The sequence below is a fragment of the Melospiza georgiana genome, chromosome 2, assembly GCF_028018845.1.
Source record: "Melospiza georgiana isolate bMelGeo1 chromosome 2, bMelGeo1.pri, whole genome shotgun sequence".
NCBI classification, from domain to species: Eukaryota; Metazoa; Chordata; class Aves; order Passeriformes; family Passerellidae; genus Melospiza; species Melospiza georgiana.
Window position 1 is genome coordinate 111,283,996 of NC_080431.1, and position 15,486 is coordinate 111,299,481.

A 15,486-nucleotide genomic window follows, 5' to 3' on the forward strand; every position below is an offset into this window, starting at 1 on the left:
TCACAGAACATCAGGAGGGGACAAAGGGACATCACAGAGCATCAGGCTCAGCATGGAACCCAGGCAGAGCTGGCCAGGGGGGCCCCACTGCTCAGGGACTGCTTGGACATCCCCTGTGACATTTCCATAAGCTGTAATTCTTTATAACAGGCAGCACACAGCATGCACAAACAGGTGATATTAATAGAAATGGATGATCCAATTTACTCTAGTTAGCAATTGTTATCTGGAACTTACCTAAACTTTTGCTCTTGCTTTTCTTGCCTGACTTGATACACTTTCTCTGGGTGGATTAAATGTGTGGATTCCAGCAAGAGCACCCTGGAGTATGACAAGCACAATAATGACTGCATTTTTAACTTGCAGAATGACAATGAAACTCAATTTATTCTAACTTTTAAATGCAGGCTCAATAAAGAAGTTTATTATTTTCAATTAAAGATACTTTAAAAGTACTTGTTGTGGTTTAACCCCAGTTTTTCTTTAAAAGATTTCCTCCCTTGGTATCAAACAAGCATTTCCTAAGGTTACTTGCAAGTTAATAATATACCCCCTGATGAAACACTAGATTGCTCTAAAGATTGTAAGCCTGATACAAAGCATTTTTACTTTAGATTACTGGTTCAAATGTTGCCCAAATTGATAATGACTTAACGTAATTGTCAAGTAGCTTTTGAATTGTATAATACTAAATTACATAAAACTAAATTACTTCATCACTCCATTGATAATTTCCAAGGGAGTTATCCAAATCATAAGACTAATTCAGCCTCACTGGTCACCTCAAGAACTTAAAAATAAAAGACAGAAGCTAATTAAAGTTATATGATTCCTACACACGAGGCTTGGAGCAGTGGAAACAGTCCTGCTACAGGATTGTTATTGCTGTTGCTGCTATTACTACAATTTGTATACACTAATCCTATTCTGTGGAGGAAAGAAAAATTTAATTTGCAGCTTCTGCAACATGTATATTCATGTTGCATAAAAAAACAAGTTGAAAATGTTGTGAAAGATGGTTCTTCCAAATAAATGAATGAGATGAACCAATGCTTAGTTCTAAAGACAAAAGACAAAATATGGAGTCTGATCACATAAATAGATTTTAAATGGGTACAACAATCTATTTCCTTTGTACTCAGGAAAACAACATTTATAGCTCTGCAGTTGTTGCAGCTATGATGAATACAAATTAAAAATTAGACTAACTGATAATGATGCAAGCCCCAAGGCAAAAGCATTTTTTTCTTTTGCATGCTTAATAACTTAAACAGCAGAATAAAGCAGATTGGGGAAAAATAACCAACTATTAATTAACATGGCTTGTTTCTCTTTGTAATTCTGCTGGACCTCAGCCAAACACAAAAATACAAGCAAGGTTCATGAACTCTGCTTGATTACAGCTCCAGCTTTTCTGCTTACACTGAGACAGATTTCAATTAAGGCTTATTTATCTTCATTATTCATTATGATAGCTTCCACTTCATAGTGCTTGTAACAATTTTGGGAATGTAAATCCCTACCATTTAACCTCCAGGTTTTACATTTTTAAGAAGAAGAAAATTATAGAAAAGAGTGGATAAGACAGGATGATCATTAAAGAATTGTCTTTATATCACTGTCTACCTGAATATGCCATCAGTTTTGAAGGGATTAGTGACATTTATGCTAAATTTCTTCAGCTCATAACATGGGGATCTGCATCTTATTATAGCCTAAAAGAGAACAAAAACCATAAGACCAATAATCAAGTTATCATTGTTTTTTCCTTCTCATTTTCACATTTCCTCTATTTTTTTCTCTTGCCCCAGCCTTCTCTTGCCCTAACACATTTAGGGGGACTAAAAAAATGAGAGAATCACATAAACACCATCTAGGTTCAGAAGTCTTTCCAGATGTGCTTGATGAATGTGGATTACAAACACAGGCCTACCTGCCCTGATTGGGACATACCTGACAGAGTCTCTGTGGTTAAAAAGCACAAATAAATACAGAAACATCCAACAAAAGCTTGTGGTCCCTCTACATATGACATCAGAAATCATTAGGCTGAAGCACATCAACACCCCCACAACAGAATTTCCAATAACTGAAAAGGGCTGAAAGGACTCCAGATTTATTTTCAGAGCAATCATTGCAAATTTTTACAGTTTATTCAGGATCCAAATGTGATTTATGTCCTTAGGAATCTTACATATTCTCCTGGGGTTTTTGCTGCATGTACATAGTCTAACATTGGAAATCTGAAAATTCACAGGTCGAAGGTGAATGCTGATGGTTACTCACATTTTCATTCTTATCTCAGCCCCCTATTGTTTGATATCATGTGCAGAATACCAATATTTTTTGTCACAATATTAATGATACACATATAAACTTACAAGAGGCTCAATACTCTTAACTTCAGCTTTCAGAGAGAATGCCATTGTGGCACCATCTATTCCATCAACTTTATTTGAGATCAGCAGCAATACTGCTTCAGCAGGGTGCAGGAAACGAATTGTGAATTCCACATTTACAAAGCCTTGTCTCCTATGGAAAAAAAAGCACAAAACCAGGGCTCATAAATTACTCAGAAATTTAATTTCAGGAGCACATTTCAGAGTCTTTGTAAGGAAGGGTCCAAGACAAGGGAAGGGTCCTAGAAAAGAAAGCAATTTGTTTCCTCTGAAATACTTTGTTGTAGTATAATCTTCTGCCTAAGGATATCCTAAAACATTCAGTAAAAGAACTATCTAGATAAAGAACAATACTAAATCCTTATTGCTTTTTATACCAGCACATAGCTTAATTTTTCTTCACACACACACAAAGGAAGTTCTCTTTCATTAGAGTACTAACCTAAGTTAACAACTGATCCAATTTATGCTCCCCTCTGAATAGGTTTTTCTGAGTTAAGCAGTCATGCAGCCTGCTATGCATTTTGGGGGCAGATCTAGATAGATCATTTGATCTTAATCAAATTATCGATGAAGAGTGAGAAAGAAATTAGTTTAAAAACTCTTCAGAATAATTAGTAAAGCTGAGCAACTAAGAGGGAGAAAAACCAAAGTTCTCTTGTACAAGCAACAGCTTCTCTTTAACGAGAAAAGTGGAGAAGACCACACAGAGAATGAGAGTTTAGACTAGGTACACATTTAACTTTATCTGCATCAGACCTTCAATAAAGCAAGAATAAGAAAATTTCAGTGCCTGAGGGTCTCACTTTGAAGCTCTCTAAATGTCTCTCTGATTTTGAGATTAGTCTTAAGAAGGCAGTAAGTCTGCAATTGTCAATTCTGAATATTGATGACGAAACCTTGGAAGCTCTGTAAACATGGTTCTTACAGCTTTCAAGTTCCTGCTGCAGAGCCCCCAGACAATTCCATTTATGACACTGAAGAGTTGCCCAGTCCCCCAGAGTCTGAGGCTCCTAGGTAACCTCACCATTCAAAACGTTCTGAAAAAATAATGCTGTGGCGCAGGCACACAGAGGAATAAACTGCCTGAGACATACATTCCCAAAGCCACTTTAAGGATCAAGTCTTAAGAAGTCTGCTCTGGTCACAAATAAGACAGACAGGCAGTGTACAGCACTTTCTGCCTGATCTTTGCCCTCTAACTCTTGCAACAGCTGAGAATTTGGATTTGAATTGTTGCCTTCTGTGGCAAAACCACAAAGTTGCTTCATTTTTATCTCTATTAATCTGTGTTGTGGTCAATGTAAAATGAGGGCAAGTTCATCTCGTGGAATTGTTCCATAACCTTGGGGGTTTATGCTATTCCTGTTGTGAAGTGCAAGTCTACACAGCATGGTGCAGTGCCCTGGAGAGTGGGAATCTCAGATCAAGAATTATTGATGCCATATGCAAAATAAGACACTCAGCTACACTCAGAATGTTATTCACATTACTATAATTTCCAAACCCACCTACAACATTATGATCTAACATAAAGAACCTGCAAGACTTCCATATGTCTCGTCAATTCTTGGAGTTTTTTAAACACTTGCACCAGAATATTAGGAAAGATGTTAATTTCAAAGAACCTATTTTTCATTTCATGATCATGACATTATGATAAACTCTACAGAGGTTACTGTGCATGACTGGCATTTCCACAGGTTTTTAGTTCTATGCAATTTTTCTAATATTTGTTTCTATATGCAATTCCAAGCAGCTCAACATCAAGGTTTTGCACTTTTTTTCTGTCTTGATTTTGCTTTGTGGTTTGTTCTGGGTGTTTAATTTTAAAGGTGAAGTGAAAAACAGCCATGGTATTGACCTTTCATAGAAACACATGGTATTTTCAAGGATTACATTTATATGATAACTCGTATTTGAAGTAATTGCAAAGAAAATGGAATCAAATCAGCCTCACAGCTTGCTGAAAACATAGCATTATTTGTGGTTCCCTTTGCATATATTTATAATAGGCATGTAATTTAATACTGACATATTGATAGTCCTTAAAGGGCACTGTATTTTTGTTGAGTCTTCTTGAATTTGACCATCTATATTTGAATTTTTTTTCTCTTTCATGGTTTATCTTCATACAAGTCTTGGCCTTTATTTTTCCTTTTTAAAGTCTCTAATCCATTTTATCTGTAAATGGATATCTTGCAGATAAACTTAAAAGCTCTTAACTGACAGCCAGAGTCACGATCCCATCCCTCTTGTCTTCACTAGTTAAATTAAGGAAATTCCTGTATTGATTCATAAAGCTGCACAGCACAGAAAGAGCAAAATGTACTTAGTGAAAAAACCACTTAGTGAAATAAGATGGTGACATACCATGAGTGTTTCTGGTAGCAGAAATTATAACCTAATGCTTTCCCAAAATTAAATCTCTCAAATCCCTAGATGTCTCTCAGACATGGAAGATGAACAAGTAACTGCATCACATCCATCTTGGTGGGGAGGAAAGATGGGGCAAAAAGATGCACTGTAATACTACTCAAACCTGTGTCAGGGTCTCTTTAATTCCCAGTCATGCTTAAATTAGGAGCCAAAATCTGCAGCTTCAGAAGAAAAGAAATCTACCTCCTCATGCTTCTACAATGCATTGATGTATAAAATGTGAATCAAGTTTTGATATATAGGAAAAAATATATATATTGGAGACAGAGGATTCTTATAATGATCTGAAAGCTTATATATTGCTCTTAAAGCTCTACTGAGCCCAACTGCAAGAGTGCCACTGAAATATTACTCTAGATTTGTTCCAGGTTAAGGAGAAAAACCTGACCCTTACACCGGTTAATTTTTCCCTGCTTGTAGTTGAACACATTTCAAATCTTCCACCACTCCTAAATTAGGAAGTTTCTATTTTGTAGTGCTACCAAAAATAACACAAACATTTCATTACTTACCCATCAGGAATGGTAACAGTGTTTCCTTTAGGTAAAGAGAAATCATGAGCATCTCTTCCCACAAGAATCACGTTGTAGGCCAAAGCGTAATTGCTCGGGTTCTTCAGGACCACCTACCACAACAAAAGCAGCAAGATCGGCCTATTTTTACTCATTTTAGACTATAAAAGGTGTGCTCTGCAGGTAATTCTAAAATATAAACCAAGAGTATCACAAAATAAAAAATTACTTCAAATAACTGGGTAGATAATTATCCTTCCAAAGGAGTGTAGATTTCCCATGGACAATCCAAACTTCATTTTTGAGAGCACAGTGTACACTGCACTCCTGTGCCTGTGAATCTCTCATTCCTCTCTTTCACCTCAGATTTGTCAAATTTGTAGACTTTTTCATATGCTTTCAAGCATAGGGAAATAACAGAAGTGAAATCCCAATATTGAAGAGAATAAACCAGAAAATGCACACTTCCATCTTCTACATTTACTAGCCAAATGACAAGAAAGCTATTATTTCTTTGTTATACATAACATAAACACACATATACAAACATTGTTCTAACCTTGCATTACTATGAATCTCAAACCAATGGTATCAATACCTGCTTCACAATAGTTGCATGGAGAGCACCTGAAAACTCTATAGTGTTCTTGGGTAGGTAGTGAGGGAGAATGTCATACAGGTGGACACACAAAATAAGCATCATGACAGGATTTGGATCACAGATATCAATGGCCTAAGATTGAAAACAAAAAAAAAAAAAAAACAGATGTTCAGTTAAAATTTTGCCTGTATAGTCTAAACATAAGAAGAAGAAGAAAAAGAACTGTTAACTTAATTCTTGCTACACAAATATTTTTAATCTAACCTGTAATAACTGGATTATTCTCATGGCTAATATAAATATGGATCTTGTCACAGCACAAAAAAAAAATCTATAATTAATAATGAAAACCACTGACATGCTCTGGTGATAAACCTAGGGTAAAAACTAAGCTCAACTTTTTTTCCCAAAGGTTCAGCAGGAACAAATGTTAATTTTATTAAATGCAGCATAACAAAAAAGCATGGAAACTTTACTGTCTGAAAAAACATACATCTTTACTATCTTAAAAAAAAAAATTAATGTTTTTATTTTATGTAAAATACCATCCCAAATACTCCTACATACAGTAGGAGTTTACAAAGATAATTTCACCTTCAAAATAACAATATAGTTGTTTCTATTGCAGATACTTTTATACTTTTGTAAATTGATTTATAAAAGGTAGAAATTATTCTTGCAGATTAAATATTTGATTTACAGAAATGTGTTTGAGTGGCAACTGCAAAACATGTCAAACATTAGTCCTCAGCAATTGGGTAAGTGAGTAGCAAAATTATTTGCCACTTCATTGCCATTTCATACAAAGTATGAAAAAAAGAGAAAAAAACCATTTACTCTTCTGGACTATCTTTAGTGTTGCAAGAGAGATGTATAGACATATTTATCATCTTAACTAAGTTAATTTTTACTTTCAAGTTAAAGTTTATTTAAAGTTTTTAAGGTAAGTTTTCTCTTGCCCTGTGCCCAGCCAAGCAGCTCATCCTCCTCTCAGCAGTTCTCACACAGCTCCTCCTCCAACCTTCCAAGACAGTGAGCTCATGACTGGGCACTGATCTGAAGTTCCCCTGCAACTCTCTATGGCTTCCTAGATAATGTTTGTCCTTGTAATTCCTAATATTAATTTCCTATACTCTTCATGCACTGATGTAATCATACAGCTCATCTCGTATTTCTATTTAATTCCATCACCACTGGTTGAAAATTCAAACTTTAGGATTCCATCACCACTGGTTGAAAATTCAAACTTTACTATGCAAAGTAAAAAAAGCTTCTTCTGTGCCAAAAGCTTTAAACCTGAATTTTGAAAAGTATTCTGTATTTTCCATTCGTTTATCTCATTAATGGCTATTGAATGCTAACCATTATTCCAATACAGCTGTGGTTTTACACCCCTACTTTTCACTCCTCCTGCATTTTCATTTAAGATAGAAAAGATGCCAGTGTAGATTATCTGTTGAAGACTTTCTCCTGCCACCTACTTCCTTCTACCCATTTCCACTTAGATCAGAATTTATTCCCTCAGAAAATACAATTCTATCCTGTGATGAATTCATAAAACTCCATTTGTGCCATTTATCTACTTCTCTAAGAGCTACATTTAAAAAAAAGGCACTTCTTAACAAGATTCATCAGAAAATTCACAGTCAGTAAATATTATTTGCTTTAAAAATAGGTGCTAACAAACAATAGCAATAATTATAAATTAATAACAATATTAAATAATCAAGTCTGACACAAATTTCCTTTACTGGCTATTCCCAGTCACTGCACCTTCTATCCTCATCACCTTGTCACACATTCCCTCCATGTTGCTGCTATCCACCATCTTATCTTCTAATAATTTTAGGCATTCAGCTGAATCTTGTTCAAATCAAAGCATTTTAAAACTTAAAAATATCAAACACAAATTTAAAACTCATAGAAAGCCACCACTAATACTCTAGGGTTGAACTGTAAATCATGATTAGAAAGTGGAAACCATTTTCTGCCCAAAGTACTCCATCTTAAATCTACAGCTTAATCCTCAAAAGGATTTCAAAGCATTGAACTCCATTAAAAGTGTATTTAAACCTGAAGCTGAAGACTAGCAGACAGTTGAACTTCTTTATCATTACAGACTCTTAGATTTGTAGATTGAAAATACCAGCTTTTCCAGACCTAACACATCTCAGCTTGTGCTGGTAATTAATGCAAATGTCCTGAGAGCTCAAAAGCAGTGACTGCCTGAGTCAAGAACTTTGCCAATGCTGTTGGAACATTTTAGCCTGCTAAATTTTAGACAATATTATCAGAAAATTCCCAAATTAAGAGATTTCAGCAAATGGATTCATGTATTTGGTGACTTTTATTGCTGCAAAACAAGATCGTTCAGGAGTTTCTATAGTAGCCTTAGAAAAGTAGATATGAATTTCAATAAATCTATGCCAAATGTACCCTTTGAACTAAAATACAGAACTTGAAGATCCAAGATCTGTTCTTTTTTCTGGAACTGTGTACCTTTGTTTAAATTTTTAGTCTGTACAGAAGTGGATTTATTGTAGACAATTTAGTCTTAAAACAGGTACATTAGTGAGAATATTCTAGAATTCTGCTTCCACATCTAAAATATTCAACACCCTTTTCATACTGGCATCAAGCCTCTACCTTCATGTGCTGAACTGCCTGTTTTTCTTAATAAAAGCTGAGGCAGAATATACCTTTGTTTGAGGGTTACATCCACATTACTTTTTCACTTCCTGTCAGTTACAAGTATGGGAAGCAGTAGATTTTCTTTGTTTAGCCTGTTATAGCAAAGTCATTTCTAACAGAGTGATCTGAATCAGGAAACAACAGCAAGACAGCAGCTGATACAAATGGCAATAGCAGGGTTAATTTTTCCCTGTAATACTAATACAACCGAATGGAAAGGGGAAAAAAAGTTATAATTGAGGATCTTTTTATACTACTTTGTTCACACAAATAAACTCCACCTCTGATTCCTAATGCCATTAATTCCTTTGGGAAATTTCCTCCTACACTTTCAAATACTGTGTCTATTCTACAGCACCTTCTGCTCTTCCAGTCAGCCCAATGTGCTCCCAGAGATGTAAATAACTCAGAAGGGGACAGTTAAAGAAATGCAGGCTGGGAGGAGGAGAAAACTGGGGTTGGGGACAACAAAAAGAACAAAGGAACGATATCCAGCGTATGTAAGGTCACCATATATAGAAAATTTGGAGCCATAGGTCAATAAAACCATGGAGATGTAAAGCATGTTTACTAAACAAATAAAAGAGATCTCAAGCAGATCCTTGATTGAAGGAATTATCAACAATTATCAACATTGTATTCCTCCCCAAAACCAGGTCACCAGAAGCTGCTGGTTTCAAGTGAGTGCTACTCCCTCCAGCATCCAAAGCTGCTGATTCTGCATGCACCAAACCTGGGACAGAACTCTCATGGGCCTTCATGGTTAGATGCATCTAACTGTCACTAGACATTCACATATTTTTTTCACCATTTATTTTTATGGTTAAGGGCATGATGTTTGTTCTTAAACATATTTTTCTAAATTGCCTTCCAATAGCAATAATGAATTCCATTTGAGTTTTCACTGTGTTATTTAGGATGCTAAAATCTGAACTGAATTAATTTATGTTCAGCTAGTTGTGCATGCATGATTCTACAAAGCAAGGAATTATGGAAATTACTTCTAATTAAGTCTATTAATATGAAGCAGTATTTTGGATTCCATCATACAGTAACACATCCTGAAACAAAACTGTCTCACTACAATCTCACCTTAACTGGATGTCCAACACTACTATAAAAAAATCAAAATAAAAATATTAATATAAATATATAAGAGGTGCTACTATAAAATTACCTACCTTTATGTCCAAATCCATATTGATAGTATGCAGAGCCTTCACAAGTATCAAGGCATTGTGCATAAACTGTTCATGAGTTATTGGATTAGTATACATCTTTACGAAGTGAGTGGGAATCTAGACAAGACAGAGAAATCAAACTCAATCTTCCACTAGGCAAAATTACTGATTTTGTATTTCTGCAATCATTCAGCAATCAATAAGATCTAAATTTTGTGCTGAAATTCACTGTTAAGAATAAACCCAGTAAAAAAAAAAAAAAAAAAAAAAAAAAAAAAAAAAAAACTAATACTGAAATAATCCCCCATGATTTGCTAAATGTTGGGGTGGTTTTGTTTTTCTTTTTAAAGATCCCATAGGCCAAGAACTGCTGTTGGGGAAAGTTCCCTGTCCAAGCACCCAGGAGCCACTGGCAGCCACCTGAGCTGGGGCTGAAGGGCCCTTGCAGTGGGAGGCTGCAGCAAGTGATGGATGCCTTGCTGGACTCCCCACACATCCCACCCTGACACTCTCAGACAGGGTTTCCTCACTGTCTTGATCCCAGGTTTCCCACAGCAGAGTCTCAGCCATCTGGATCCTTAAAATAATTTAATCTTGCTGCAAAAGCAGAAGAACACCTGGAGCTGGTGCCTCTGAGGAGGGATCCCACACCCCGGGCTTTTCCACACCTCAGCCTGAGTGTGTCCAAGTCTGGGGTGTTCCTGCTGGATCCTCACTCCTGCCATGTCCTTCTGATCACCTGGAGTGCCCCAGGTCCCCAGACCTTCCTTAGGCAAAGGGTCACTGCCACGTCTCTCTCTTTGGGCTCCCAGCACCCAGAGCTCCACCTGCAGCTCCCACCACATCCACACCCCGGTGCCAGCCCTCAATGCACTCCTCAGCATTGCAAAAACAAACAACTGACATCAATAAACTGCATAAAACTGGCACAATATTAAAAAACCTTCTTACCAAATATGGACAATAACCTGCCATCTGTGCTGCCAACACCAGACCATCCAGAAGATCTTGGTCAAAATTCACTATCCATCTCATGGGCGGTATTCCACCTGATTAACAGACAAAGATTCATAAGACTTTCTTCTCCCCAAGATGTCTGTTTTGTTCTGGATAGATATAACTATTTGAAATCACTGAATAGAGGAAATAACATAAGAAGGAAGCATCCATTCACATGCAGAATTCCACTGGCATATTTCTATTTCAGAGCTGTTGCTTGAAAACTTGAAAAATCTCACCTAGAATATTGTAACTTATTCACTCTGCTGCAGCATGTAAGAGTATTCATCACATCAGAATGGAAAACTAATAATCTAAACTTAACTTCACAGATTAGGAGCCTAAATATGTAAACTTTTTATTACTATAGGCCTAACATTAATAGAGCTACTGAACCTCATGCAAATATGCAGAAATCCTTGAAAGCTGAAATGCTTAAGACACAAAAAGGAAAAGCTATTGATTTTCTTTAAGGTCATATTGAATTATTTGGCATAAATGCAATATAAATGAGAGCTAACAGTTCAATTTTTACAACATAAATCACCACTTCTACAACTGTTGTAAACCCCAATGCCTCAGAAGGGTGGGTATTTTTTTATATTTCAAATGTTTTTTATCAAAATAAAACTAATTATTAAGACATTAAATGTAGTTTATTTATAACTGCTTGTTTGAAGCATCCATATCTTAAAATATTTAACACAGCATTTACACAACTTTACTATCTCAGGTCCAAGCTCCCAAATTTAGGAAATATTTTGGATTTCAGCCAATGGCAAGGTTTTCAGATAGACTGGGATCAAGCTTTCTCATATGGGACAAATTATACAGGTTTCATTTTACTATTACACCTAAAATAGTTCAACCCACAATAAACCCCTGTACCAGATCCTAAGCAAAATCTGTCATTATGCAGAAAATGGGCAAACATTTATAGACTGCAGTTGAGGTATCATCAAAAAAACTTAAATATCTGTCACTTCACATCAACTTGCAGATGCTTCAGCATACTAATACAGCTTTAGTAAGAAAAAACAAGAGCAGATGCTGCACAAACTTAAAAACAAAGTCTTAAAATCCATCTGAGCTTAACTCTGTGACATCAGTAATGATTTTAGTTTGCCACTGTTTCAGTGTGGTGATGTTTAGGCTTGACCCAAAATCACTTATTTTTTTCTATTCATGTTGTGAATCAATTTTGGTAATACTAGTCTAAATATTCATTAAATACATTTTAAAAAACAACCAACAGTATTTAAAAGAGTATTTGCATGAATATTTCATTTTCTTTAAGTTTTCAAAACAGAATTAAGACTTGCAATCATCTCACTGCGACAAAAACTATTTTTTCCTTATTTTTTACCTAAAAGAACTTTTTCAAGCAGAAAACTCAACTTTCAAGTCTTGAAAACTCCATATTGAAAGGTATGTATCCTCCAAAGATGGAGGATATATAACTGACTGGATATACAATATCTATCTTTTATTTATCACAGGAAGAGATTATAGTAATATGGGCCTCAATATCTAAATTGTATTAATTTTAACTCAAGTCAAACATCCATTTAACAAATATCTACAATAAGAGACATTTGTTTCATCCCATCTTCTTGGTAACCTGCTTGCAGTTGTTTAAAAAACATATAATAGTAGTCACTGCAAAAAACAAATGCTTTAAAAATAGCAAGATCCATTTTTGAAACCATAATTTCTTCCTAAAATATTAGTCTTTCTAGCATAAATTCATCACTTTATTGATCATAGTGGGGACCTATAAAAATCAATAAACTGTCTTCTTTTTTTATTAATAGAGTTCAGACTCTCAGCACATAATATCAGCATTTTTTAAAAAATCAATATTTTCAAATTTTTCTTTTTAACTTTTTAAGATTAACTATTTCTGCTTTAGTAAGTGCAATATTGAATTATTCTTCTGGTTAGTAATCTAGATTGATTTGCAGAGCGTGATTATGGAAACCCATTAAACTTATGCTTTGATCAAAAAAAGCAACTTAATTTTTTTATCCTACTTTCTATTTTACTTTAAATATACTAATTGCTGGTTTTAGTCTTCTAGTGGGAATATTACTTGAGCACACTTAAGCAGAATCACAGAATGGTTTGGGTTGGAAGGGACATTAAAGATCGCCAAGCTCCAAACCCCTGCCATGGCCAGGGACACCACAAACAGCACTTCTGTACTTTGCTGTGTTCTCACTAATCCTTGCCTTCATGCTGGTAGAATTGTTTGTGTGCCAGCAAAGTAGCTGGGGAACAAAGCTGGCTTAAGAAGAAAGAGCAAAAAAATCATTTACTGTTTAATCTGGATCACCCAATCCAGTTTTGCCACGCAGCCACATAAATGTGCCCGTGGAAATGAAACATGGTGGGACTATTTTCTAAAACACCATTTATTGAACTGTAGCTTTATAGTTGTCTAAATGGGTGCATAAAGGAAAAAAAGCATTAAGTAGAATATTTTCCCATCTTAGCTAATTAAATACTTCTATTAGTATTTTCATTGTCTTTCAGTTAATCCTTCTGCTATCAATCAACCTACTTAACTCAAAGGCTTGTGAATAAATTAGTCAGAAAACATAATGTATTTTTCCTAATTACATCAAATCTAGCAGAACATCTGCCAGCTAACCACTCTACAGTAATTAAGTTTTTAAATAGAATTAGTCAATTTTAGTAGAAATAAACTATAGAAATCAGAATTATTACTCAGGATACCTCTAAGCATGTAAATATATTGAATTTCATTTGTACTGGCATTTCTTGCAAAAAAAATCAAGTGGAACTTTAAGATAAAGATTTTCATCCAATGTAATGATAAAAATCAGGCCAAAAATAGTTTCAAAGATAAATGGTAACAGGTAGCAAACAACTCTGTGTGACTAGGGGCAGGGGGAGAGAAAATTGTCTAAACTTTGACTTCTGAATCGAGACAGATTCCTGCTACTTGCTAGCTGCATCCCAAAAGGGCTGCCTGCAAATTTTGATAACACCAAGCCTGAAATGGCACATTCTAAATCTCCCATTAATGAACAGGAGTGAGACAGAAGCCCCATTTAGGCAGATAATGAACTGTGCTCTGCATATAGACTAATGAGATTGGGAAAACTGAGGACTTGGAGATATGAAAAGAAGAGGCAAAAAAGAAACATTTCCAAAAATAATCCACGGTCTTGATGAGACAACAGGGGACTGGAAAGAAGGTGAAAAAAATTCATAGTTGGAGGAAACATTTTGGAAGTGGGAAAGGTTCTGAAGATCAGAGAGGTGCATAGAGACAAAAGCCAGGGGATGTCCAGGGACCTTGGATGAACATGGGATTGGTGTCTCTGAGCAACAGCACAGCAGGAATTGACTTCTCCCTGATGTTCCAGTGGCCTCCCTGGCACTGAGGGAATGTGAACAGAGAAAACAGACTGTTTTCTGTGAAATTATCAAACAGGGCAAGAGCTGGTTCTGCAACAGACCCAGAATCCTGACCCACCACAGGGTGTTTTGTATTCTGTCTCGCCCACAACAAGAGGTGAAAATACTTGGTGAAAGAAAATAACTAAGCAGGGTTAGCTTGGAGTGCAGGCAAACACTTGTTATGGTTATACAAACACAAAAAGAGACCTGCATTTCAGGTCTCTGCAAGGGACCTGAAATGAGAGTGGCTCTGTTTCACTTGTTGATTCCACTCAGCACTTAAGGAAGTAGCACACAGTCAATTCAGTCTTTTGGGACCAATTTAACTCTTGAATGCATTTACTTTTAATAGGTTTGTTTGGGTTTTTTTAACATGCACTGGTATCATGTTGCATGCATGCAGCAACCAAGCACAACAGCATTGTCTCCATCTTTGTTGTGACAGGTTGAGTCAACTCCTGAAGACACACTGCTGGCTTCATGCATGAAGCATTTCTACATAGAAGCAGCAGGGTTTTGCCATGCCACTCTAATTATTCACCACTTTTTAAAAACTTCTCTCAAAGTCCAGATTCATTGACTTTTTTAAAACTTGATGTTCTTACCCTGAAAAATCAATAGAAATTTTACAAGGTTTTCCAAATTTTTTTGCCCATATTCTATTTTTCACCAAAAAAAGCACCAAAAAACAACAAAACCAAACAAACCCCCACATCTACCAAAATTAAACATTTATTTCTATTTATTATTATATTTGAAGCCTCAACATTTTTTGTGGGATCTGAAAACTATTTTTTGTACTGAAATAATCAAGGGAATACCTACAGCAATTCTACACAAAAATAACAAACTACATATTTGTTGTCAGAATACCAAGCAGCTGTTACCATAAACTCCTCTAGGTCTTTTTATTTATTTCTTTGATATGTAAATGATACAACAGACCAAGGGAAAATACTACACATTTTAACTTCAGTAAAATTTTGATTACATTCATTGTCATAGAAAAGCAATGAAAATGTATTCTAGGAAAAAGGTCCTATAAAGTGAAGCACAAACTTCACTGAGAAACAGTAACCCTAACTTCTATCAGCTTTCCACAATAAAATCCTAGATTGTGTACTTTCCAATATTTTAATATGCAATTTTTTAAAATTGCACAAAATTACCTTACTCCCATCTGGAGATAATATAAAACAGATTAAAGAATCGGCTTTGGGAAGAAAAATTGTTTG

The 15,486-nt window shown here is 35.5% G+C and overlaps 1 protein-coding gene across 1 annotated transcript in view; it reads right to left on the reverse strand.

Annotated features, from left to right (window-relative positions):
• CFAP47 (cilia and flagella associated protein 47) overlaps positions 1-15,486 on the reverse strand; it is a 259,943-nt gene that overhangs the window by 173,438 nt on the left and 71,019 nt on the right. Inside the window, exons 34-40 of the mRNA XM_058045574.1 lie at positions 10,775-10,872; positions 9,824-9,940; positions 5,949-6,083; positions 5,351-5,463; positions 2,382-2,532; positions 1,627-1,715; positions 238-321 (exon numbers count right to left, since the gene is read on the reverse strand). Coding sequence (XP_057901557.1) covers positions 238-321; positions 1,627-1,715; positions 2,382-2,532; positions 5,351-5,463; positions 5,949-6,083; positions 9,824-9,940; positions 10,775-10,872 — 787 coding nt within the window. The remainder of the gene's footprint in view (positions 1-237; positions 322-1,626; positions 1,716-2,381; positions 2,533-5,350; positions 5,464-5,948; positions 6,084-9,823; positions 9,941-10,774; positions 10,873-15,486) is intronic.